The following is a 26,791-nucleotide window of genomic DNA, read 5'->3' as shown; positions in this document are numbered from 1 at the left end:
ACATTAGAATGTTGAGAGTTCCATTGGAGACAATGAAATGACCCAGGGCTAATAACTCTAACCAGTCTTCTGCTGCTAGCTTGAGTGTGACTTTTTTAAAATGAAAAGTGATCGAGAGATACCAGAAAACATTTTCGGGCTATATAAAACTTATTAAATAAATAAATAAAATGGCTAATATAACACTTCTGCTTCAACATTCCAATTTTTGTCTTTCTGTTCTTTCCATTTGGACCATTCTATCCGAAGTGGCTGGAAGGTTCTAATAGCATTATAACCCTTCTGCTCAAGGCTATGCTGGTTGTTAAAGGCCCCCTCCCATAATATAGCTGAGTTCCATGGCATTTAGCAAGTATAGCCCTTGGCAGCCAACTTTAAGTCTATAATAAGGTACTGAAGTTTATGCTGCTATAATTTACAGTTACTTGTGGTTACTATTTTAGAAATACTAGAATTATATGTGATTGCTATGCATGTATTTGCATTCTTTGCATGCATGTAATTTATGGATATTTTGGGCTATTTAGACATGGGCGAAAAAAATGGGTCCGCATTGTGTTTGTTCCAATTTTGGACCTAACTCCGGTTAGAACTGAGTGTAAAACATGCTCATCTGCTTTACTGCTATCGCTAGTGCTATCCGCAAGCACAAAACTGCTTAATATACCTCATGAAAGGGATGTGAATACTAGTGTGTCATTCTCCTTTATTTGTGAATTGCAGCCAAAACACACTTGTAGCACCAAACACAAGTTTAATGTGTTTCCTAGAGATTTCGTACCTGGTATTATCAATTATCAGTCAAGGTCTGAAACTGCACAGAATGTAAATAAGGAGGCCTTCTGGTTACATTGAATGTTTGAGCTTTTATTGTGTATGGCTTCCATTAAGGATCGACGAGCTGGCAATTGCTATCCCTGTCTTGTCCTATAGTACACTGGACCTGTCCCTGCTACTCTTGGTCTCGTGTAAGAGTCAACAAGACTCCAAAGACCAAATGTATGAAGAGGTTTAGTATTGGCAAACCCATTGATTCAGTAAATTTGAGGGTGTGCAAATGCTAAAACTCTTTTTATATAAGGGTTAAAGTACCCCCTACCATACATTTTTAGGTTATTGCAAGCCACCAAGGAGAGCCATAACCATATAGAGGAACGAGGCCGAAGGCACCTTCCTGCACAAAAACAATCATTAAAGGCATTTCCCTTTTTCTGTGTCATGCGGAATGCATCACACATAGAAACAAGCATTTGCAATGCAATAGGTCTCACATTAATTATGTTTGAGCTATTGGCATTGCTAAATATTGCAACACCAATTGCAACAAAAGCCTATAAATTGTAGGCCAAAAAATGTGTATTTATTTTTGTAGCAATGGTGGCATGCTGCCCTTTAGATGAATATGGTTCAAAGTAAAGTGCGCCATACTGCAATTGATGTGTGCACGGATGGCTGGTGGTGTGTGTGTCTGGTGGCAAAGCATGCACTGACGGCTGGAGGTGTGACTGGAAGCCTGCACTGAAGGCTGGTGGTGTGTGTGCCTGGTGGTAAAGTGTGCACTGACATGTTTAAAAGTAAAGTGCGCCATACTGCGATTGCTACAATAGTTAATTGTGGATGCGTTAACAATTGATGCGTGCACTGATGGCTGGTGGTGTGTGTGCCTGTAGAAATTGTGTACTGATTGCTGGTGGTGTTTGTGCCTGGTGAAAGCGTGCATGGATGACTGATGGTGTCTGTGCCTGGTGAAAGTGTGCACTGACGGCCGGTGATGTGTATGCCTGGTGAAAGCGTACACTGACTTCTGGTGGTGTGTGTGTCTGGTGGCAAAGCGTGCACTGACGGCTGGAGGTGTGACTGGAAGCCTGCACTGAAGGCTGGTGGTGTGTGTGCCTGTTGGTAAAGTGTGCACTGACATGTTTAAAAGTAAAGTGCGCCATACTGCGATTGCTACAATAGTTAATTGTGGATGCGTTAACAATTGATGCGTGCACTGATGGCTGGTGGTGTGTGTGCCTGTAGAAATTGTGCACTGATGGCTGGTGGTGTGTGTGCCTGGTGAAAGCGTGCACTGACGGCTGGTGATGTGTGCATGGTGAAAGCGTGCACTGACGGCGGGTGGTGTGTGCCTGCTGAAAGCGTGCACTGATGGCTGGTGGTGTGTATGCCTGGTGAAAGCGTGCACTGACGGCTGGTGGTGTGTGTGTGCCTGGTGAAAGCGTGCTCTGACGTCTGGTGGTGTGTGTGCCTGTTGGCAAAGCGTGCACTAAAGGCTGGTGGTGTGTGTGCCTGGTGGAAGCGTGCACTGACGGCTGGTGCTGTCTGTGCCTGGTGAAAGTGTGCACTGACGGCCGGTAATGTGTGTGTGCCTGTTAAAACCATGCACTGACGGCGGGTGGTGTGTGTGCCTGGTGGCAAAGCGTGCACTTACGGCTGGTGGTGTGTGCTGGTGGAAGCGTGCACTGATGGCTGGTGGTGTGTGTGCCTGGTGGAAGTGTGCACCTCCGGCGGGTGGTGTGTGTGCCTGGTGGAAGCATGCACTGACGGCTGGTGGTGTCTGTGCCTGGTGAAAGTGTGGACAAACGGCCGGTGGTGTGTGTGTACCTGTTGAAACCGTGCACTGACGGCTGGTGGTGTGTGTGCCTGGTGGCAAAGCGTGCACTGACGGCTGGTCGTGTGTGTGTCCCACAGACGCAAATTGCCTTGTTGGTGCTAGTGTGGTGCAGTGAGGGGCAAAGATGCTCGAAGGGTGGTTAAATAGCAATTGTAGTGTCAGTAGAGGATGGTTCTCAAGCTAATTCAGGCTGCAGCATTTACTTTACATTACACTACCATCAACTCCTAAGCCACAAGCAGCAATACCGCGTGCTAACAGGAGTGTAGCGCCATTCTGTGCCAACGGGGCACACAACGTGGTAGTTAGCTCCCCATCCTCCAAAACAGGGCGCTAACGCTCCGCTGCAGCAGTAACACTGCGCGCTAACAGGAGTTTAGCACCATTCTGTGCCATGGAAGTACTCTCAGCAGGAGGGTTAGCGCCAACACACCCATCCTCCAATACAGCGCGCTATCAGGAGTGTAGCGCCATTCTGTGCCACCAAAGCACTCTCAACAGGAGGGTTAGCGCCCACACACCAGGCGCGCAACACCCATTGGACTGAAAGGGCTTCCAACCCCCCCCATCATGTGTGGCAGCCCAGGATGAGACAGCTTCCTGGACACACACACAGCCGCACCGGAGCACTTCACAGGTCTTTAAAAGACCATTTGTATGTTAATGAGTCCTTGCTGTTGTTTCAGCCCTTCTAAGAGCCCCTGCAGCTCCACTCTGCATGTTGCTTAACCTCTACCGCGCTAGCGGGTTTTCCCGCTGTGCGCTGAAATTTGAAAATCGTGCGTAACGTGACAAAGCCAGCTCGTCATCCGCGTAGCGCAGGTAACGCCCATGACGAGCTGGCTTTGTCATCAGCGCTGAAGGGGTTAAAGATTCAGCCCTCCCTCAGAAATTTTTTCTTAGCCTTACCGAAATGTGGCTCTAGCTGCGCCTCTGCCACACACCCATCCTCCAATAAGCGCGCTATGTATGTATGTATTGCGACTTATATAGCGCACGTATCACCCGAAGGTATCAAGGCGCTTGCTTAGGGAACCCGTCCTGGTATTCCCCTGTGAGATACCCCGGCAGGGTATCCACAAGGTGAAAACCAGGCATCCCGCCGCGAGGGGCCGTAGTGGAGATTAAGCAAGCTATTGCCCAGAGTCGCAGAGTGTGACCCCGTGAGTCGAGTAGGCACCGGAGCGAGAATTGTCGAGTCCGTGGAATTTTGAGCCCGAGACCCGCCGAGGCGGGGAATCGAACCCTGGTCCACGGCCGATCTCAGCTTCCGGGTCTGCCGCCTCTCTGTCCCAACATAGCACTCAACGCGAGGGTTAGCGCCCCATCCTCCAATATAGGGCTCTAACGCTCCGCTGCAGCAGCTACATCGCATGCTATCAGAAGTGTAAAAATGCAGCTGTGTCCCCACAGGGTACTCTTAAGGCGAGCGTTCGCGCCCCCTGGTCTAATGACACAAGCGCTTTTATGGCCTCACTCCAGTAGTGGAAGCCTAAGAGCCAACCACACACTCCAGTGCCAACGTGAACACCTCCAAGCCTCAATAGTGCACTCTAAATGCCACCGACTAACAAGACCGGTTGCGCCTCCGTGTTCTAACAGCAGACTCTGATGTAAGAGCTAGCAGCACTGCCTCCCCAATCTCGCACTATGAACACGATTATTACCCGTCCCTGCTCTGATTTTGCATACTGAGGTAAGCGGGAGGCCACCGTGATCCAATACCGCACTCCAGCGCGCGCGGCCAACCCCACCCCCTCTGAGTGAGAACACTGAAGGGCGCAGGTGAGAGGAAGAATGGAGACATCTCCAGGCACTATTCACTGCTGGCTAGGAAGGGGGCCTTCTAAAGTTAAGCAAAGTAGAATCCTAGTGCGAAAGGCCCCTTTCAGGCCGGGCACCAACGTCGAAAGCTGGTAATTACAAAACATTCACATATTTCCTATTGAGCCCTGCACACACCGGCATCAGAAAACTAATCTATTCAGAAAGGCACACGCTTCCATGTCCATTCCTTTAAATACCACCCACGCCGTGATACTGGAAGCTTCCGGGTTCGCTTTCATGCCTAGGATGACAAATAATTTGAATACTCAAGAGTGAATATGGGCAGGGCCAACAAGAGCCGTTGATCCTTCTGGGGTCGGTAAAGTAGGTACCATGACACGCGCAGTATGCAAAGCAATACATGCTATAGTTATTAAAACAAGCAGGAAGCAGCCTCATTCTCTTGTTGTTCGTAGCCAGCCAGAGCAGGCATCGTGCTGAGATCAGCAGCAGCAGACGCAGAGTTGGCCGAGTTAGTGTTGTTGTGGAAACAGCCAAAGAAAGATTGCAAGATAAAACAAGACGTCAGCGCTTCGCCGTGAAATGGATAAAAAAAAAAGCCCGCGAGTGGTGCACGCGCGTGCTACTGCCCGTGTCTGGCCGCGTTAATTGAAGACATATGGCTTTGGTGCGCGTAACAGACGCCAATAGGCCATAGGCGGAGCTGCGCGACCGCCACTGGCCTATTGCGTGTTCTGTTAAAAAACAGCACGCATGCAAAGCCCAATCAAAATGGACCTAGGAAATGCACACGCACGAGCTGTATAGAATTTCAAGGTCCATTTTTAAACCCCTACAAAAGGGCTCTTCGCTTTGCGAGCCCTAAAAAGGAAGCAATGAGGAGAAATAGAGATATTTCTCCTTTTTACGCCTGGATCTAGGAGGTGTACCATCTTGACGAATTGCCAGGTTCCAGGGCCGGACTGGGAACCACAACCGGCCTAGGCAAAGTGCTCGGCCGGCCTCACCCTCCCCATTCGGGGGGTTGGAGGTGCCGCCGAGCTCTTTGCCGGGGCCGGTTTTCGGCCGTTTTTGGTACAGGCCCGATTTTGCAAAAACGGCCCCCAGGGCCCAAAACCGGCCCCCACTGGTGCGGTGCACCGGGGGATTGCCCGGTGCCCGCTATGGCCAGTCCGGCCCTGCCAGGTTCATAACTCCTTGTTAATCTGGGAATGTGACAAAATCCATGGGTGGATGTGGTTGAATGCCCACACTCCAGCCATGGAATGTAAGCTAGTAAAATGCCTTGCCTTGCTTTGCCCTGAATTTACTAAACTAGGTAAACCCACACAAGATGGCTTTGCGTGTCTTAGTAAATCCCAGTTAAGGGTAGGATTTCTTTACGTTGTCTTGTGTGATGCAAAGGCAATGCAAGCCCCTTGTAATTCTGGCCTCAGTGTCCTGGGCATAGAGAGTATTCAGTCCAGTCTTGCCTGGTGAGCAATTAATGGCGATCCTTTTCTATATCGTTATGGAACTCCGAGGTGACTTGTAATATTCTTTTCATGTAGGGCAGGGGGTACTTTATCACGTAAAATACATGGCCGCACCATCACCTTTCCCACAGGGATGCTGTGCAGCGTGGCTAAAAACATTTACAAACATTTGCAAAGCCAATAGGTCACACACATGACACGTATTGGCTTTGCCAATGCTTGTTTTTAGCTTTTGTTGTTCTTAAGGGATTGTGCATATATATTATTTTTACCGGTGTAATATCTTCAGTTTCAAACTTAACTGTCATGATCATTAATTTATCGGATTGCAGGGAAAATAGGTTTAGAATGAAATTTTGCAGATTATGCATATCGTCAAAAGATCCTGTCCCCTTTTATAGCTTGAGCTTGCTTATTAGATTTGAATTTGAATGAACCGTGCAGCAACTGTACAGTGGCATTCATATAAGTGCCAGGTGGAACAGCCTCTTCGGGCTCAGAGCTGCGGCTGTATTTAGTCGTACCATGCACTTCAGCAGGCATTGTCTGCGGGAGAAATGGTCATCTGACTGTTTGAAACGCACACATGATGCCGCCTCAAGGGCAGTGCTCTCAGTGAAGTCCAATTAGGCCCTGCATCAATAATAAGGTGTGGTGTGAAAAGACATTGATAAGGACATGTTTTCACTTTTGAATTGTGTAATTGAATTACATACATAAGGTGCTCTTTTTGTACCTAGAAATCGCTCTGTTTTTTCATAATAGCTTGCAACTATTACATTAGAATGTTGAGAGTTCCATCGGAGACAATGAAATGACCCAGAGCTAATAACTCTAACCAGTCTTCTGCTGCTAGCTTGAGTGTGACTTTTTTTTAAAACGAAAAGTGAACGAGAGATACCATAAAACATTTTGTGCCACATTTGTTTCTATATTTTGAGGTCATATGTTTCTGCTCTCTTAACATGTGTAAAGCACTCTGATACCCACATGAGTCATGTTCGCGCTATTTAAAACGTTTTAAGTATATAAATAAAATGGCTAATATAACACTTCTGCTTCAGCATTCCAATGTTTGTCTTTCTGTTCTTTCCATTTGGACCATTCTATCCTCAGTGGCTGGTAGGTTCTAATAGCATTATAACCCTTCTGCTCAAGGCTATGCTGGTTGTTAAAGGCCCCCTCCCATAATATAGCTGAGTTCCATGGCATTTAACAACTATAGCCCTTGGCAGCGAACTTCAAGTCTATTATAAGGTACTGAAGTTTATGCTGCCATCATTTACAGTTACTTGTGGTTACTATTTTAGAACTACTAGAATTATATGTGATTGCTATGCATGTATTTGCATTCTTTGCATACATGTCATTTATGGATATTTTGGGCCATTTAGACCTGGTCGAAAAAAATGGGTCCGCATTGTGTTTGTTCCAATTTTGGACCTAACTCCGGTTAGAACTGAGTGTAAAACACCCTCATCTGTTTTACTGCTATCGCTAGTGCTATCTGCAAGCACAAAACTGCTTAATATACCTCATGAAAGGGATGTGAATACTAGTGTGTCATTCTCCTTTATTTGTGAATTGCAGCCAAAACACACTTGTAGCACCAAACACAAGTTTAATGTGTTCCCTAGAGATTTCGTACCTGGTATTATCAATTATCAGTCAAGGTCTCAAACTGCACAGAATGTAAATAAGGAGGCCTTCTGGTTACATTGAATGTTTGAGCTTTTATTGTGTATGGCTTCAATCAAGGATCGACGAGCTGGCAATTGCTATCCCTGTCTTGTCCTATAGTACCCTGGACCTGTCCCTGCTACTCTTGGTCTCGTGTAAGAGTCAACAAGACTCCAAAGACCAAATGTATGAAGAGGTTTAGTATTGGCAAATACATTGATTCAGTAAATTGTGGGTTTGCAAATGCTAAAACTCTTTTTATATAAGTGTTACAGTACCCCCTGCCATACATTTTTAGGTTATTGCAAGTCACCAAGGAGAGCCATAACCCTATAGAGGAACGAGGCCGAAGGCTGAGTTACTTCATACGGTTATGGAACTCCAAGGTGACTGGCAATATCCTTGTCATGTACACCAGGGGGTACTTAATTCCATATAATACATTGTCACACTATCACCTTTCTCACAAACCACTTAAAACCTTGGTGCATTGAGTATGCATGCATGCAAACATAAGTAAGAAAAAAAGAAAGCCTCTAGTGCAAAACTAAACACATCAAAAACCGGTTAGTTATTTGTTGCAAACATATATTAGAAACAGTTCAAGTTTTTTTCTAGCTTTTCTCTAACTAAGGAGTGCAGAAAATAAACATGTCCTCTCTGCTTGTCATAGTAAGCTAAAAAATAGAGCAGAAGAAAGAAATGCAACATTCTGGTTTTGTTGCTTTAAACATCTGCTTAAATTTTGCTCTGTGCCTGACCTACCTTTCGCCTCGGCTGAAGGCTCTGGCAGAAGGCATTGTGATGTCAGAACTCTGCTGTCATAACTTATAATAGTCGAGTTCTGATGTCTTTTCTTTATAAGCTGCAATTGGGTGCGTCAAAAGTCACCAATTATAAAGAAATTAGAGACGGGAAAATATACATGAATTACAGAATCCATGTATTAAATGTACTAAGCCCATTTAGTGATTTAGTAAAGTTTTTCCAACTTGCTAAGGGGTTTAGAAATTGATCCCAAGGGGGGTCTGGGGCGAGGTGACTGCCCAAAAAGATGGCCGCCAAGTCCCCGAGGTCCACTAAGTCCACACTTATCTAGGCTCTCCCCGCCATCTAGGGCCCCTTACTGCAGGGGGACATATTGATTGCTACCAAACATTAACTCTATTCTAGCACCGTAATCTACCACCCTTACAAAATCAATTCAAAGTAAATGGGAAGCTATTTTGGACAAAAAGACACACCTTGCATGCCAAGACCCTAAACTGGCTCTCTATTTGGTCTAACCTTCCAACTAATAAGATTGCACCCTCCCTAGCACAATGCAGTCTATGGACCACATATATGGCCCACAGGATCCCTTCAAACTCTTTAAACTTGGTCTCCGGCACTAAGACAGTTGCTGGAGCTGCGTAAAAGAGATAGGGGATCTAAAACACATCTACAACACATGCTCCTCAAATGCACATTCCTTAATAAATTCTGGTCTGAGATCAGTGACACTATCTCCTAGATTCTGCATACTAATTTTACTCCTGATTTCACTTCAATAACATTGGGCGTAATCCCCCCGGAAATAACCCACAGTCTAAGAAGAACGTCTTTTTGGGGGACGTACTAGTTTGAACAGGTCTAAAATTCATCCTGTCGGAATGGAAGCACCTTTCCAAATTTTCAACCCATACATGGTGGGGTGGGTCAAATTTATCATGGAGGTGTGGGGTACAATTCCCTAAACATCACATGAAAGCCTAATCAAAGGAGAAAAAAAATCTGGTTAAGAATAGACTCATACACTACTAATCAATTGCCACCATAAAGTCTCATTCTCCCTCAGCTAGTAGCACATACTCACTACCTCCTACCCCTTCCCCACCTCCTACACTAGAAATATACTCTGTACTAAATTCTCTCCACACCCATCTGAATCACACAAATCCCACCCCATCTCCTCCCTCCCTCCTCCCTCCACACTCCCTCTCACCCTACTCCCCGTCTCCTCTCCACTCCTTCCCTCCCCCTCCCTTCCCTCCACCACTCCCCCCTCACCCTATCTCTCCTCGCTACCTCTTATTCTCTCTCTAATCCCCTTCTCCTATATTTCTATTGTTTTTCCACTCCCATCATTTTAAACCCTGATACTAGACTGGGTTAACCTACCACAATGAACACCTAGTACACATTTATTGTTGGCAGACATACCTCCAGCTACCTTATAATGATTTATGTTATGACCATACAACAAAATTCTTTGGTATACCGTGTCCTAACCAAAATATCCCACTATGCGATAGGTCTTCTTTTTCTGTTTTTATTGCCTTTGTATTATTTTATGAAATGTTAAGAAAAACTATTAGAAATAAAAAAAAGTGTAGATACTAAAGGGCCTACTCACAATCTACATTTTGTGTTAGCAGGCCACCATCCCTTCGATTGTATCCACTCAGAGGCTGTGTAGTCTAGATTCCACTTGATGCCTCTTTAATCTACTTGACACTACCTTTCTGTCCATCTCACTCTTGCAGGTTCTTATTCATTCATCCTCTTGTACCTCTTTTTTTGTCTTTCTCTACCTCCTTCTTTTAGCCTTTTGTGTGTTTCTATTGTTTTGGGTCAAAGTTTGTTGTGGAAAAATAAGCATTGGTCACTAAACATTAAGCACTGGGCAGTTTGCAAAATCAGAATCGAGTTCCCCAAAAAGTCTGTGCCTATTTTGTGACCTGTTTTTTGTGAATTTATTTCTAGTACATCTGTCCCTAAAACCCCTGCTTAAGCTCTGTAGTTTCTTCTGCTTATCCAGAAAGGCAAATTAATTCACTACACTTGAGAAGTTTCATTTTCCATGGAGTTATGTTATCGTTTGCTTACACTGGGTATCCTAAATATCAAGTTTTTATACCAGTGCTATCTGGTGTTTCCTTTGTAGCAAAGACCTTCATTTATGAGTGTGATTTTTTTATTCCCAAATATGAATTTACAGTTGTGAATTGATTTATTCACCTGCAAACTTACACCATCATTGTGACATTTAATGTGAGCAGATGGAGGTAAGATGGAGTGTCGGCTAGGGAGCTACTTGGGCTCTATTAGTTCACTCGAGAGCAGTCGAGGAAGAGGGCTTTGAGTAGGCTCTTGAATTTTGGAAATGAGGGGGTTGTTCTGATGTGTGTGGGGGGGGGATGGAGTTCCAGATTTTTGTAGCGTTTCCGGCAAAAGATTTGGCCATGGTTTTATTCTTGCAAGTTTTTGGCGGGATGAGTAGTAGAGAGTTGGAGCTTCTGAGGTTTCTGGACTGTCCTGCCCTTTTGAGTTTGGCAGTCAGGTATTCCGGTTTGCCTGTGTGCAGGTCTTTGTGCGTGAGGCAGGCTGTTCTGAAGCTGGCTCGCAACTCAACTGGGAGCCATCTGAGTTCTCTGAGAGCTGGCGAGATGTGTTCGAATTTCTTAATTCCAGTGACCATTCTGGCTGCTGCATTGAAGGGTTGTCTTCAGGGGGGTGAGGTGGGATTTTGCTTCCCCCTTAAAGGTAGCGATCCCGTAGTCTATTCTGGAGAGGACCAGTGCTTGGGTGGCTTGTTGAAGGTCCTTGGGTGGGAGGGAGGGTTTTATTTTGTATAGTAGTTTAAGGTTGAGAAAGGCACTTTTAGCGGATTTTGTGATGTGTTTCTTCATGTCCAGTTTTGGGTCTAGAGTTATCCCTAGAGATTGTACTGAATCCGCCAAGGTGAGGTTAACATGGAGGGCATCAATGGCTTTGAGCCATTCTTCGACTTGTGGGTTTTGGTCTTTGTAGGAAATTATGAGTTTTTCAGTTTTTTCTTGGTTGAGTTTCCGGTGATTGTTTGTGAGCCAGTGTTGAACCTCCTTGAGCGTGTTGTTAAGTCTCTTGATGTCGTCAGCTTGGGTGGTTTCTAGATAAAGCTGCGTGTTGTCTGCACATAAATGAAAGGGGATGTTGGATTTCCTGAGTAGAGAAGTAAGGGGTTCAATGTAGATGTTGAAGAGCTGAGGGGAAAGTACTGACCCTTGTGGAACACCTCTGATGACGGGGTGGAGGTCAGACTCAAAGTTTTTCATTTTTATTCTTTGTGATTGGTTGTGGAGAAAGGAAGAGAACCAGTGGAGGACCGCCTCTTGTAGACCGGCCCTTTCTTGTAGAACCTTTATGAGCAATTTGTGGTCAACTGTATCGAATGTGGCCGATAGATCTAGGAAGATGAGAAGGCAGCATTGATCTGAGTCGAGTGACTTGAGTAGGTGGTTGTTGGAAATGGGGGTTGCCCAAGTCTCAAAGGGGGTAGCATGGCATCAAGCGGGCAGGCCAAACTTCGAGGACATGTGAAGCATTCACGCAGTACACACAGACGACACACCAATCACACTACAAAAGAGTCACGACACCACCTTTGGTTGGAAAAAGAATAACATTTAGTGATATCTCCAACCTGCAAGGTAAAAAGGAAAAATACACTGGTCTTCACAACAAGGCGCCAACTGGCGCCAGAGCCAAGTACATCATGGGGAATTATTTACATGGGACAAAAAGGGTTGAGTCCAAAGTCCATGCTGTAATAAAGAAAATTGTGATTAAATATCAGTAGACCTGAGTCCAATCTGGCGGGGCCAACTCAGGCTCTCATCCTTAGGGGGTTGTAATTGCAAAATTCTACGTTAGCATAGAAATACATCATGCACATTAGCACCAACCCACCCCTGTTAGGGAAAAACGTTAGGGCATCACGGCATAACCTGGACAGGAACACCTGTAATAAATCAGCCCGTCTGGCCCATCAATCTGGTACATAAACAAGGGCCTGGAATAACACATCAGGCCAACCCATTGACCAACATTATGCAGAACATACCTCACCCAGCATGAATATCAGATAGGGGCCCTCCTCCTAGATCAGGAACACCTGTCAGGACTCAACTAGGCTCCCTTTACCATCAACTAAGGGGTATCAACATCAGGGTGTACACAGCAGTCAACCCTCCTTACTTCTGGACTCCCTTAGACATTTCCTTCCCCAGGGTTCCTTAATAACTGGGGACCTCAGGGCAACCCGTACAGCAGGGACCTATATTTGCACTAAGGGAGAATAAAACTCTCTACCCCAGAATATGCAATAAGGACAACCGGCTTGCTCCTGAGTTGTCTAGAAGGGCAGTTAGTTGCAGGAATGTCAGGGCAGTTCAATACATCTGGAGCCCAAGTCACAGATGTCCTCTGCCATACGGGCCGCCTGACAGGGTAACACAGTCCCAGGGGGCGGGCACCGGCAATGTACCCCGTTGCCCCCCCTCCACCAGCTTAAGACAGGCCCCACTCACCGGACTCTCCTCGATGGCTCCTGCGGGGCTCAGTAGGTCCTGCAGGCGTTCTTTGGGGTCTCCTCTGCAGGGGGGAGACCAGGCACCGACAATGTGCCTCGAGTCGCGGGTCTCCCTGGTGATCTGCGCCGATCACTCGGGCCCACAAGGCCTCACTCAGGCCTCAGTATTGCAACCGGGGCTCCCTCTTCACTATGGGGGCCCCGCTACACAACTCTTGTTGTCTTCAGCCCTCCTCCGGCTCCTCTCCTTTCTTAGGGACGCAGGGCTCCTTTCCAGGGGAGGGGCCAGGCACCGCAATGTGCCTCGAGGCCTCCCCCTTCTCTCTGCATCACCCGGGCCTCTCCTCCTCACGAGGACCCGGGGGGTTCAATGCGGCCAACTTGGGTGCGTGGGGCTCTCTACAGCTCAGGAGAGCCCCGCCAGCAGCATCGCTTCACCGGGCTTCTGAGGCAGGGACTGGGGCAGGCACCTAACCCATGCCTCGATGCCCCCTCCTCATGATAGCCGGTCTCCCTCTTCACCCGGGCCCCTCCTTCCTCACGGGGACCCGGGGCTGCCTTAGGCCCGGGCAGGCTCTCTTTGGGGCACTCACCGGCGGAATAGGCACTATCGGGGCTCCCTCCGGCTGAGAGGCGGGGCTGGCACCGACAGTGTTCCCCGGCCCCGCCTGACTCACCGGCCCCTCGCGTGGGGCACAGACCGGCATGGTGGCCTCCCGCTCCGGTCGCTTCTCCCGGGGCTCCCTCCTTGGCACGGGGGCCCCGCAACAGAGCTTCACCCGGGTCCCCCTCCTACCTCACGGGGACCCGGGGCTTCGATTCCCCTTCTCCTGGCCTTCCCGGCCGACAGCCAATCCCTGCGCGGCCTTCAAAGGTCACGGCCGCGCAGGCCAATCAGTGCGCGACGGGGGCGGGCCGATGACGCGGCCGGGCCCCCGTCACGTGATGGGGGAACCTGACGGCCTCAGGGCCTAGCGCGGCCCTCCCTGCACTTCGGCGGCCCTCTCCTGGTACCGGGGGCCGCCGCGACGATGCCCACAGCGGTGGGGGTCCCTTGGCGGCGCCGGGCCGCGGCGGTGACGATGGCAACAGTAAGGGGTAGGCTCCCTTTTAATTATTCCTTTAGATAGCGGCAAAAGCGCACTTCCATAACCGGCGCTATTTACAAGCTGCCACAGTCTCCTCAGGAAACAGCGAAAATGGCGCTATTTACAAGCTGCCACAGTCTCCTTTCTCAGTCCACGCAGAGGGGGCAGGAATTCAGCATTTCCTCAGCGCTTCGTAATTTTTAGCATTTGTCAGGTGGGCTTTACAGCACTAAGGGGCCACAACAGTCCCAGGGCCCAGTGCTTTCACAGGGCCTCACAGCACCTCAGCCCGCAGCAGTTCCTTTGGGGGCACAATCTTCCCCAGGGTGCTTCAGAGGGGCAGACAGTCCCACAGCAACTCCTCAGGGGCACACTCCTCACCTCCTGGGCGCTTCTTCACACAGCGCTGGCGTGGTACCCGGTCAAATAGCGTCAGTGACCTGGATAGGGGCCCTCCCTTGTCAGGGGCCCATGGGGACAGCAGAGGGGGGGTTCTAGGGGTGCAGGGCCCAGCTCACAGGCCCATGTGGCGGTAGCACCTCACAGCATGTCCCCTCTCTTCTTTGTCCCAGCGCTGACTGACTCTCTGGTGACACTTCTCCCTATTTATACCCTCCTCCCAGGCAGTGCCAGGACCTTCTAGAATGTTGGCACATCTAGCCTAAACTGGTTCTAGGGGAGGGGGTGAGCACCCTGGGTGTCAGGCTTTCCCTCCCAAAGCTAGGGGTAGCTGGGTAATATTATCTAGACCGCTGACCTATGGCAGTCCATTGGCAAAACCCATGGCCATGGCATCCATTTTAAATACAATACTTTTCAGTCAGGTGCAGTTCTAAAATGGGGGATTTTACAAGTGCTCACATTATGTCAGGTAATTACATTTTTCAAAAGGGGTCTCACACCACTCATGGCCTATACAGGTTTAATCCCATGGGGGAGACAATCTAGATAAGGGGGTCAAAAGCGAAAAATTTGGGGGGAAAAGGCCAAGTCCAACACGACTCCCCCCCAGCCAAAAGCCAGGGTAGACTGATCAATGCCTTGATGGGCTTCCCTGCTTGGGGCGGAAAAAGGTGGACGCAGGCCTGCAACTACAGGAGCACCTGCAGTCTCTCCTCCACTCTGGAACCCAATGGTTCTCTTTCGCAACCCTCCCTTCACCAACAAAACCACCCCACTGGTGTTCCCTAGTGGGATGTTTCTCCTTCCTAGAGTGGGAGGCTCTAGCCTCAGGCTTGTAATTCTCCTGGACCACTCTTCTCTCTCCAAATTGCCACTGGTCCACCCACCTGGGGTCCACCCACCTGGGGTCTACACCCTCAGACTGACCCGCCCTTAGGGGCGAGGCTCTCCTCCCCCTACTTCTCCTCCAAGGGTTCCTCCATCTCCTACGCCTGGGGACACCCTCACACAACTGTCTCCCCAACCTGGAGTCGAAACCCACAGGCTGAACTGGTGACAGGGGCGAGTCCTCCCTCTCCCTGCACCCCCTCCCAGAGTTCCTGACCCTCCTACCCGGAGAAGTACCCCTGGGAGTCACTTCCGGGGGGACTCTGGTTACAGAGGTCCCTCCCACCAGGGCAGGCAACCCCTGTCCCTGGCCACCCAACCCAGGATCTGCGCCCTGTGGCTGAGCTGGTGACAGAGAAGAGACCTTCCTCCCTCTGCACCCCCTCCCAGAGTTCCGCACCCTCCCACTGGGAGTAGTACCCCTGGGAGTCAAATTGGTAGGGACCTGAATTACAGGTACCCCACCCTCCAGGTCAGGCAACCCCTTAACCTGGAACCCCAGTCCAGGATCTAAACCCTGTGACTGGTCAGACCCCCGAACCACTGGGGCTCCAATTATTGATGCTCCGGGTCCTCCTGACATGAGGGGATCCCTTCCTCTGGATGACACATCGGGACAGCCTAGTCTCCCAACCTGGGGTTCTCTTAAAGAACACTCCAGGCCCAGTGACCACAGCTGGGGCACCTTGGGACACCCCCCCGTCTCACTCCCTTCAGGATCACTCCCCTCAGCTTTCCCAGACGCTCTGGCACTTACCCAGAGGTCTGCCTCCCGTGCAAGTTCCCTGGGGTCTGAGAACCCGCACCGCAACAGATGGTGACGCAGTCTTGGGAAACAACTCCTCAGCATGTGCTCCCGGATAACGGCATGGCACAGCCCCTCCCAATCCTCCACTGCTCTCCTCACCACCCAATACTCCAGTACAGTCCAACACTCCTCCTCGAACTCTCCCCAGGACTGATGGAACAGCTTTCCCCTGCCCCTAAACACTAACCCGTCCTCCTCTTCCAGGGAATCAGGCACGGTCTCCTGGGTTTCGGGAGTGGGACTCCTTGCACTGGACCTACACTCGCTGCCACCACTGGATCCCACCCTCTTCGGTGAATCCAGACTCCTAAAACCACTCTCAGGGGACAACCTACCCACCTGAGCTGATCTCTCTCTGGTGAAGGCCCTCTCCGCCTCCGCCATCCTCTCCAGCGCTAGGACTTTTTCAGTCTCTAGTCGCTGCTCTTCTACCCTCAGCTGCGCTAAGCCCTCGGCATGCCTGAGCTTTGCCAGCGCCAGCTGATGCTCCCTTACTTCTCTCCTATCTACCCATTCTTCTGGGGACAGGGAAAGGGATGGGGCAGTGCCCCCGGGACTGGACCCAGTGCGAGACTCCCTATCTTCGGTGTCCTCCACAGCTACTGGCGTCTCTGCCCTGCTAGACTCTTCCTCCTCCTCATCGGAGCAATTACCTCCCAGGGTTCTGGATGGGGAGCCCTCCTTCTGGTCTCTAACCCACTGACCCTTCAAAACTTCGGGGGGGTAGTCAGACAAGTCCCCATCAATCTCTAAGGGCTCTCCCCTCTTGAGGGCCTCATAGAGAAACAAATTCCTCCTAATGTTTCCTACTGGGGGTATCCCTCTCTCCAGGAGGAAGTCTATCACCTCCTGTTCGGTGTACTCCATCAGTTCCACTTCCTGGTAAATCAACCCCATCGTGGAGAGATACACCCGGGACACACCCACAGTGGACCAAGGGGACACAATTGTCAAACACTTTCAGGAGGAAGCAATTTAGCAAACAACAATAATCCCCACAACAAGGCTCGGTTTACATCCAAAGCTCTATTTGCAGTGTAACCCGTGGCCGCTGTGGTACTGCGCAACACAAGTCCTATCCCACCGCTTTGCCACCAAATGTTGGAAATGGGGGTTGCCCAAGTCTCAAAGGGGGTAGCATGGCATCAAGCGGGCAGGCCAAACTTCGAGGACATGTGAAGCATTCACGCAGTACACACAGACGACACACCAATCACACTACAAAAGAGTCACGACACCACCTTTGGTTGGAAAAAGAATAACATTTAGTGATATCTCCAACCTGCAAGGTAAAAAGGAAAAATACACTGGTCTTCACAACAAGGCGCCAACTGGCGCCAGAGCCAAGTACATCATGGGGAATTATTTACATGGGACAAAAAGGGTTGAGTCCAAAGTCCATGCTGTAATAAAGAAAATTGTGATTAAATATCAGTAGACCTGAGGCCAATCTGGCGGGGCCAACTCAGGCTCTCATCCTTAGGGGGTTGTAATTGCAAAATTCTACGTTAGCATAGAAATACATCATGCACATTAGCACCAACCCACCCCTGTTAGGGAAAAACGTTAGGGCATCACGGCATAACCTGGACAGGAACACCTGTAATAAATCAGCCCGTCTGGCCCATCAATCTGGTACATAAACAAGGGCCTGGAATAACACATCAAGCCAGCCCATTGACCAACATTATGCAGAACATACCTCACCCAGCATGAATATCAGATAGGGGCCCTCCTCCTAGATCAGGAACACCTGTCAGGACTCAACTAGGCTCCCTTTACCATCAACTAAGGGGTATCAACATCAGGGTGTACACAGCAGTCAACCCTCCTTACTTCTGGACTCCCTTAGACATTTCCTTCCCCAGGGTTCCTTAATAACTGGGGACCTCAGGGCAACCCGTACAGCAGGGACCTATATTTGCACTAAGGGAGAATAAAACTCTCTACCCCAGAATATGCAATAAGGACAACCGGCTTGCTCCTGAGTTGTCTAGAAGGGCAGTTAGTTGCAGGAACGTCAGGGCAGTTCAATAAATCTGGAGCCCAAGTCACAGATGTCCTCTGCCATACGGGCCGCCTGACAGGGTAACACAGTCCCAGGGGGCGGGCACCGGCAATGTACCCCGTTGCCCCCCCTCCACCAGCTTAAGACAGGCCCCACTCACCGGACTCTCCTCGATGGCTCCTGCGGGGCTCAGTAGGTCCTGCAGGCGTTCTTTGGGGTCTCCTCTGCAGGGGGGAGACCAGGCACCGACAATGTGACTCGAGTCGCGGGTCTCCCTGGTGATCTGTGCCGATCACTCGGGCCCACAAGGCCTCACTCAGGCCTCAGTATTGCAACCGGGGCTCCCTCTTCACTATGGGGGCCCCGCTACACAACTCTTGTTGTCTTCAGCCCTCCTCCGGCTCCTCTCCTTTCTTAGGGACGCAGGGCTCCTTTCCAGGGGAGGGGCCAGGCACCGCAATGTGCCTCGAGGCCTCCCCCTTCTCTCTGCATCACCCGGGCCTCTCCTCCTCACGAGGACCCGGGGGGTTCAATGCGGCCAACTTGGGTGCGTTGGGCTCTCTACAGCTCAGGAGAGCCCCGCCAGCAGCATCGCTTCACCGGGCTTCTGAGGCAGGGACTGGGGCAGGCACCAAACCATGCCTCGATGCCCCCTCCTCATGACAGCCGGTCTCCCTCTTCACCCGGGCCCCTCCTTCCTCACGGGGACCCGGGGCTGCCTTAGGCCCGGGCAGGCTCTCTTTGGGGCACTCACCGGCGGAATAGGCACTATCGGGGCTCCCTCCGGCTGAGAGGCGGGGCTGGCACCGACAGTGTGCCCCGGCCCCGCCTGACTCACCGGCCCCTCGCGTGGGGCACAGACCGGCGGGGTGGCCTCCCGCTCCGGTCGCTTCTCCCGGGGCTCCCTCCTTGGCACGGGGGCCCCGCAACAGAGCTTCACCCGGGTCCCCCTCCTACCTCACGGGGACCCGGGGCTTCGATTCCCCTTCTCCTGGCCTTCCCGGCCGACAGCCAATCCCTGCGCGGCCTTCAAAGGTCACGGGCGCGCAGGCCAATCAGTGCGCGACGGGGGCGGGCCGATGACGCGGCCGGGCCCCCGTCACGTGATGGGGGAACCTGACGGCCTCAGGGCCTAGCGCGGCCCTCCCTGCACTTCGGCGGCCCTCTCCTGGTACCGGGGGCCGCCGCGACGATGCCCACAGCGGTGGGGGTCCCTTGGCGGCGCCGGGCCGCGGCGGTGACGATGGCAACATGAATGAATGAAGGAGGACCACTGTTTTGGAGAGTTCAAGGAGGCGCTACCAAGAGTATTGGACGCTTTGATCTCGTTGGAGGAGATGGGATTTGAGCCAAGTGAGAGGTCAATCTTGGCGATTTTGTCATTGAAAAAGATTGCGAAGTTGTCGCATCTTTCTTTGGATGCCTGTGTTGAGGAAGGTATGGGTTTGGAAGTTTGATTCCTTATGATATTGAAAAGCTCTTTGGGTCGTTTGTTTGCGCTATCTAGTGCAGAAGAGAAGAAAGCTGATTTTTTGTTCTTAATGTGATTTTTGTACATGCGCCGGCTGCTTGGAGTTGATCGTGGTGGAGGGCAGAGGGATTATTCCTCCAGATTCTTTCTGCAGCTCTTAGCTGTCTTCTTTCTCCATTGATGTCAGTGGTGAACCATGATCTGGAGGGGATGTTACTGGGTTCCTTTAGCTTCAGGGGGGCAATTTGATCCAAGGTGAGCGTCATAATGGAGTTGTAAAGAGAGGTGAGTTCGGTAGTTGAGAGGTGGTTAGTGGAGTAGGGGACCAGCAAGCTGGGGATCTGGGCTGTGTTCCTGGCCCATTTGGGGGGGTCTAGCTTTGGCATTAGATTGGTCAAGATCGCATGGTTGATGTGAAAGAGAACTATGTGATAATCGGACCAGTGGACGGGGAGGGTGTTTTCGATGGATATTGCCTTGCTTTCGGCTATAATTGCGTCAAGGATTGCTACTTTATGACGAGTTTCTTCTGAGCAGTGTTGGGTCAGATTGTTAACTAGTAGTAGGTTGTTTAGGGTTTGAATGAGCTGGTTCTTTGTTTTGTTCCATCTTAGATTGAGGTCGCCCAGAATTATGTTGTTAGAGTTGCCAAGTGCGCAATGGGCAATCAGGTTGGAAAGGTGAACCCCAAATTCTGAGGAGTTGCCTGGGGGTGGTATAGTAGATGGCAAAGTGTAGGCCTGGTATCCTGTGTTTTGATGTTTACTGTGAGACATTCAAAGGAGCTGTACACACAAAAGGAAGTTTTCCGTGATGGAGATGTTGTTTTTGTGGATGATTGCTATGCCCGCCTCTTTTCACTTGCCTGTCTTTGTTGATCATAGTGAATCCGGAGGAACCAACATGTCCATGCTAGGGTAGGAGAGATTATTGAGCCAGGTCTCCGTTATGAATGCTATGTCAATGTCATGGGAGAGGATGGCTTCCGCTAGTTCGGCCTGAAGCTCAGCAGGGGAAATCTGCAGAACTTCTTCATCTGCTTCAGGTTGTTCCACAACCTGCTCAACAAAATGGTCCATACGGGCTGCCTTGTTGCCCTTCATATTGAAAAACTGGTAAGCGATGCACTAGGACGCGTCCTTCCTGTTTATATACTATTGTTGAGTAACCAAATCTTGTTCTTGCAAGATTTCGGCACCCGTAAGCGGTTATGGATACCACGCTAGGCAGCTCCCCCTCGGCTCTGGCACCAACGCCAGAACCACTCCCTTCCCTGCCCAACACATGGACGGGAGCGTGTCAGAATGGTGTGAAAAAGTTCCTTGCATCCTGTGTCAAAGAAACCAACAATTAAGGATTATAACATTGTTTCATATAAACAAATATGGCTTAGTTCTTGTCCTAAGGATAGTAAAAACACAGGATGGGTGGAAGGGGGAGGTAGCTATGTATACTGTTCATGGAAATAGTGGTATATACCTGTTGAAAGAGGAGTTGCCTCCTCACTGTTTAAGTCTGGGACAAGGTGGAAGAAGATGTGGGGATAATACATCTTTCTTGGAAGCAACAACACTTTCCCTTATTGAGTATAACTTATCAGCCTTCAGTCATTAGATGGCAGGTAATTAGGTCTCTGCAAAGATGAAATGTAACTGGGGTATTGTGCAAAATTCTCACCTTTGTAACTGTGTGAATTGGCAAAGTTTGTGCCCTTGTGCTGACCTGTGCTCATTTGTAATATTTCCAAGAAGAAATAGTTTTGAGTGAGACCCATGTAAATTCCTATGCAAAAATGAGTTTGCAGCTTTTTCCTTCAGCAGAATCGTCTTTGCCCCGAATTCCCACACTTTACTTTTAAAAAAACTTTATAAAGTTCTCAAACATGACGAAAATAAAGAAAATTAACCATTGTTGAAGAGTGGAAGTGGAGTTACTGCAGGTCATATTATCAAGCAACAGCGTTAACATTATCGCCACTTTAGTTATCAAGCCCATTATCGCCGCTTTAGCAGCAGTTTTCTGCCGCTAAAGCGGCGATAATGTCAACACCGTGCATGATAATATGCCCCCTGCATTTTCACACTCCTAATTGCAAATGGATGGTGACTAGCCATGACAAAGCTGTCCAACCAGTGTATGTGTCACATGCTTAGAATGTATGTATTGTGTTATGAATTGACAATTTCGCTCTATTTTTGAAGAACAGTACTTGCAGTTTCCTTCCCTCTTAATGAGTTTTCCAGAATGACTCTCCCTTCCCCCCAAGCCCTGTTGTGTAGTATGTTTTAGAGTATGTAAAAAAAGTATAATTCAGCATCAAGGCATCTGAGCTAAATTATTTTTTGTCCCACCTGGGTTTGTAGGATACACCTTAATGCATTATTGCTTCCTTTATGTATATAAGCTTTCAGATGACTCCCTTTTTTTGCTCTCCTTTTCCTCCATACAGATGGAGTTTTTGGACGATGTCAGCGGGTTCCGGTGATAGACGTTTTTAAATACGAAGTTTCACCGCCTGTTCTCCAGCGGCTCAGGGCCATCCTACAGAAGCTTTCGCAAAGAGGTGAGATTTATCAGTGCTTTTATGCTAATTTTTATTATAAAGTGATTTCTTAGAAGCATTCAACTAGAGTGCCATGAAAGAGCGTACTGGGTATCCATTCGTACCGGAGCACAAAAATGATGCTTCAATGGGATGCATTATTGGTGAAATACAGAAGAGATCACAAACCATGTATGGTCTAATTCATAAACCTTTCTGCTTACCTAAGTGTAAAACAGCTATTAGGATTCTGTATATCCCACGCAGAATGTCTGCCAGTCAGGGGCGGTGGCTCCTTGGGAGCGGAGGAGTGACACCCCCCACCCCCTGTTGCGAGTGCTGCAAGCAAATACAAAAAAATAAAATGGCATGTTAATGCCATTTTATTTATTTGCCACTGTACCGGCTCATGCTGTGTAAGGCAGGAGGGTGGGGGCAGGGTGGAATCCTGCAAATGCAGGATGGCAGCACTGGTCTACAGTGCGCATGTCAGATTGGCCAGCAGCCTGCGATATACGCTGTAGACCCAGCAATCCAAAAGCTGTGAAACAACGTGGGGATTGCTGGCACAGCCTCAAGCCTCAAAGTTGGTGCTGGGTGAGCTGTCACAGCATGAGAGCAGCTCCAGGATTGGTTAGAGGTGCTTTCCACAAGCAGGAAGGAAGTCATTCCTTTTCCTTCCTGCTCGTGGAAAGCTGAGAGGAGTGCCACAGCAGTAATGCTCTCGAATTTATGGTGAGTTGCACGCCTTTGCGCCGCATCATTTTTATTTACTGTAGCCGCCACTGCTACTAGTATTGCATATTTTCCACTTGTAAGTTTAGTGTTACGGATAGTAAGATTGTTTGAGGGAGAGGGGACAAACTGTGTCCTGGTAACGTAAATAACAATACAATTGCAATGTTGTGGAAGCTGGAAGCTTACAGTCACATGCAGTTGAGAGTCCCACTCCATTTGAATACAAGTATTAAAGATTGGAATAAGTGGATAAATTGAGTGAAAAGGTCCCGCAAATACTTCTGGCATATGTACTCCTCAGAATCTGCAAATGCCATACATTTCAAGGAATATTTGTAAATCCCCCATTATATCAGAAGTCCACTCCAAAAATAGGAGGAAACTTACAGAAGTAGATTTCCGACTTTTTAAAGAAAAGCTTTGTGTTTAAGGTGAAAATGCTGGTTACTCTGTCACACATATGCAGTATAAAATCAATGTATCTTATAGAGGGGTCAGTTTCTTCGCAATTTCGTTTGCACTATATTAAGTCTCTATACCTATATACTTACATAATATACACACATACTCCAACAAGATCCCATTACACAACTACCCTCTATAGATGAACAACATATACACATTTATGCATATAAGGATTTTCAGAAGCCTCCATTGCTGTTACCTAACATGAATTAAAACTGCAAATCAGAAGGAGAAAAGGGTATCGCAACTGAAAGGGCTTCTCCCCTCTGCACAAACCACACAATATTCAAAATAATGGGTCTGAATTGCAAGCCCATTTGTGAACTTAAATTTATGTGTGCAGTGGCTTGATTTATGCGTTTAAATGTATCTTTGGCACCTATATAAAGACTTAGGTACAACAGGGCTCCATTCATGAAAATGTTTTAATCCGTAAATGAATTTTCTGCCATATACCTATTTTAAGCCTGTCAGAAATTTACAAACAGATTCCTGATAGGCATAGCATATGTTTACTACTGAAGATTTAATTCCCATGGGTGATGAGACATCCACAGATACAACTCCCATGCAAAGGGTTGTAAGTGAGTCTTTGGAGCCATTGTTTGCCTTGGAAAGCCTATAAACATATTTTTGTGGGTATTCCCGAACTCTGAACTGAGCTTTTACCACTCTTGAAATGGTAAAAGACTTACTCTCCCTCCAGGATGGGAAAAGGAATGAATCCCTTCAGATTGCTATGGTATTGGGGAAGTGCCCGCCTTCTCAGAAAAATGATTTCCTTTAGAGGAAAACATGGGATCACAAAAATGGACTGCTCTGTTGTTGCCGTACTGCCGCTGCGACTCGTGAACCCGTGACCCCGACGTGACGACGTGACGTGAGAGCCAGTGCGTGAGGAGCGCAAAGAGAGTAAGGTGAATACTGGTCGCTGGAATCGAGCCGGAACCGAGCGACGGGCCGTCCTGAAACCCGTAAATCTCAGCGTGTGTTGAACGCTGGAAAAACATTAACCTGAAGTAGGAGTAAAGTCCGAGAGGAGCGAGGAGCGAGGCGACCGGCGCCTGTGGGACCCGTGTGTCCAGGCAGCGTCCTCGCCCTCGGGGCGTAGATCCCGGAGTCCTGGGCTAAAACCGGGTTGCCAGGAGTGGCCAAGAGCCCTGGTAAAGCCAAGAAAAGCCCTGAATTAGCATCTACAAAATCGGCCACAGTCCAGTGGGGGCAAGCTAGAAAACATCTCCCCCCCTGCCCCCCCCCTCCCCACTTGAGTGTTAACTGTGTTGTGGAGGCAGAGAGGGGCTAGAGGAAGCCGGTGGAAGCTGTAGCGGGAGAAGAGGATAAGAGGAGGTTTAGGGAGAAGACTCCTGGGTCAAAAAGCTGTAAAGGAGGAGTCCCCAAAAACTGTAAAGGAGCAATCCCCTCTAACTATATCCGTGTTAATCCCTAAAGGTCACGGGGCACGAGCGCAAGTGCAAGGCACAACAGAGGTAAGTGGAAGCAATTTTTGTAATAATATCTAAGTTTTTAAAATTAAACTGATTTTAAATTGAAGTACGTGAGGGAAAGTGCTTAAGGACTAAAATGGCCCCACGGAGAAATAAAAGCACTTTAGGAACAACAAGGAAAGCAAAGCCTAACAGCGAAAGTAGACAAGATGACCTAGAGAGCCTGACATCACCAGGGATCAAGGAAAAAACCAAACGCTCTCAAAAGAATAAAGAGAAAACTCCCAAAGAAGCTCAACAGGGAGGAAGTAAGGGGAGTGTAGCGACGCATACAATCAAAGAATTCGTGGGAAAGCATTTTAAAATGTTTTTTTCACCGGCTAAAGCTATGGCTACCGAAGAGGAGGAGGACCCATGGAAAGGGGGCACGTCGTTGATTTTTGATGACTGCTTGGCAGACTCAATAGATTTGGTCGAACGATTGGTCCAGTCCTTGCTAGGCCATAAGGGGACATTAATGTCACCGCGACTTTCGTCCTCCCCGCGATTATTACGACAGACGCCAGAGGGGGTAGTTAGCCTGAGCTCGAGACACAGTGATGAAAGAACCCCAAACCTAGGTGGAAGTCTTGATGAATCAGAAAAGCTGGCACAAACAAGAAGCAATGACCTTGTGGGCCTGGATAAAAACGGCGACACAAATGGGGAAAACCAGCAATTTGAGACAAAATTGGAGTCGTCTGAAACTCCAGCATCTTCAATCCTGGAACTGATGATAATGGTGCAAAAATCGTTACAAGGATTGCTAGAAGTAACAATGTTAAACCATGACATTCTGAAAAGTCAAAAAATGCACCTGTCTAAAATTGAGGGAGAATTACATGGTATTAGGGAGCAAATGCCCTCAATGTTAACACCCGTCGTAGATTCGGTGGTTGCGAGTCTTGGGAGGGAAGGGGAAGAGGAAGGTGGAATTACTAAATCCCCTTCAGTAAGTCAAGTCGATATAGCCCATCCCGGGGAAAAACAAGTGTACGTGTCAAGATGGCCAATGCTGGTAAAAAGAAGATGTGAACTTAGGAATTATGGCTTACCAAAAAGAGTAAGAGTGGAAAGAAGGGGTGTGAAAGCAAAGATAAGTAAAAGAGTGACAAAAAATTATGAAGAAAGGCATGAGTTAACAGAAGCAGTAGTGCATGATCCCAAGCCCCAGCCCCATAAAATGGTGAGAAAATCCAGTTTAACGAGAACGAGATCAGAGAATTGGGGCGGGAGCCTAGTAAAAGAGGAAAGCAGCAGCAAGAAGCAAACCCACCAGGCAAAGTTAACAAAAAATATAAGACAGGTGGCCCTTGAGCAAGTGAGTGCACCCGCCCGGAAGGTCCCAGTTAAAAAGAAGGTATACTGGGAGAGTAGCCTGGAGGAGGGTTGTAGAATTAACCCAGAACTTCAACAGGGAGAGGGTAATTCTGGAGAAGAGATGGATAAAGGGAACAAGTCACTCTATTTCGAACGAGTAAAATTGGGAAGCAGTGGAAAAAAAGCAAAAAAGAGCGCGTATTTAAATAGGTCCCACCTTCTTAACATATTTGCACACTGCCCTAATTTGAAATGCATAGGCACAGAAGACTTGAAACAGGTGGGCTTTCAGGTAAATAGTGACGGTAAGGAGGTTACTAAGGTACAGTTTTATTCTGATCTGGCCTTAACGGCAATAATAAATGCAGAGCAGGAGATCCAAAAAGAGGGGATTAGACTAGTGCCTAAAGAAGAGCTAGTACAAAGCCTAACGGTGCCCCAGCAGAGATCTTTTTTAAAGTACCATTCAGGGTTAGTTAAGAGACAAGTGAAGCTACCCGGAAAAGAAATGGAACAAGGGCGGGAAAACATCAATATAGTGATAAATAATTCAGACCTAGTAGAGTCATGGAAAAACTGGAGTTATATTGAAAGCCCGGTAGGCCCCTCACAAAGCTATAGGGAAGAATCAGAAATAAATGATCCCCTAAGCGATGTAGAATAGGTAAAGGGGCAACCACGGAGCACA

General features: G+C 48.6%; 1 protein-coding gene across 1 annotated transcript in view; it reads left to right on the top strand.

The window, feature by feature from the left end:
* Positions 1–26,791, top strand: part of PTPRN2 (protein tyrosine phosphatase receptor type N2) — a 2,458,064-nt gene that overhangs the window by 733,214 nt on the left and 1,698,059 nt on the right. Inside the window, exon 3 of the mRNA XM_078663270.1 lies at positions 22,004–22,117. Coding sequence (XP_078519396.1) covers positions 22,004–22,117 — 114 coding nt within the window. The remainder of the gene's footprint in view (positions 1–22,003; positions 22,118–26,791) is intronic.

This window comes from Lissotriton helveticus, chromosome 10, assembly GCF_964261635.1.
Source record: "Lissotriton helveticus chromosome 10, aLisHel1.1, whole genome shotgun sequence".
Classification (NCBI taxonomy): Eukaryota; Metazoa; Chordata; class Amphibia; order Caudata; family Salamandridae; genus Lissotriton; species Lissotriton helveticus.
The sequence above is the reverse complement of the archived record's forward strand: the minus strand, read 5'-3'. Positions and strand labels throughout refer to the sequence as shown.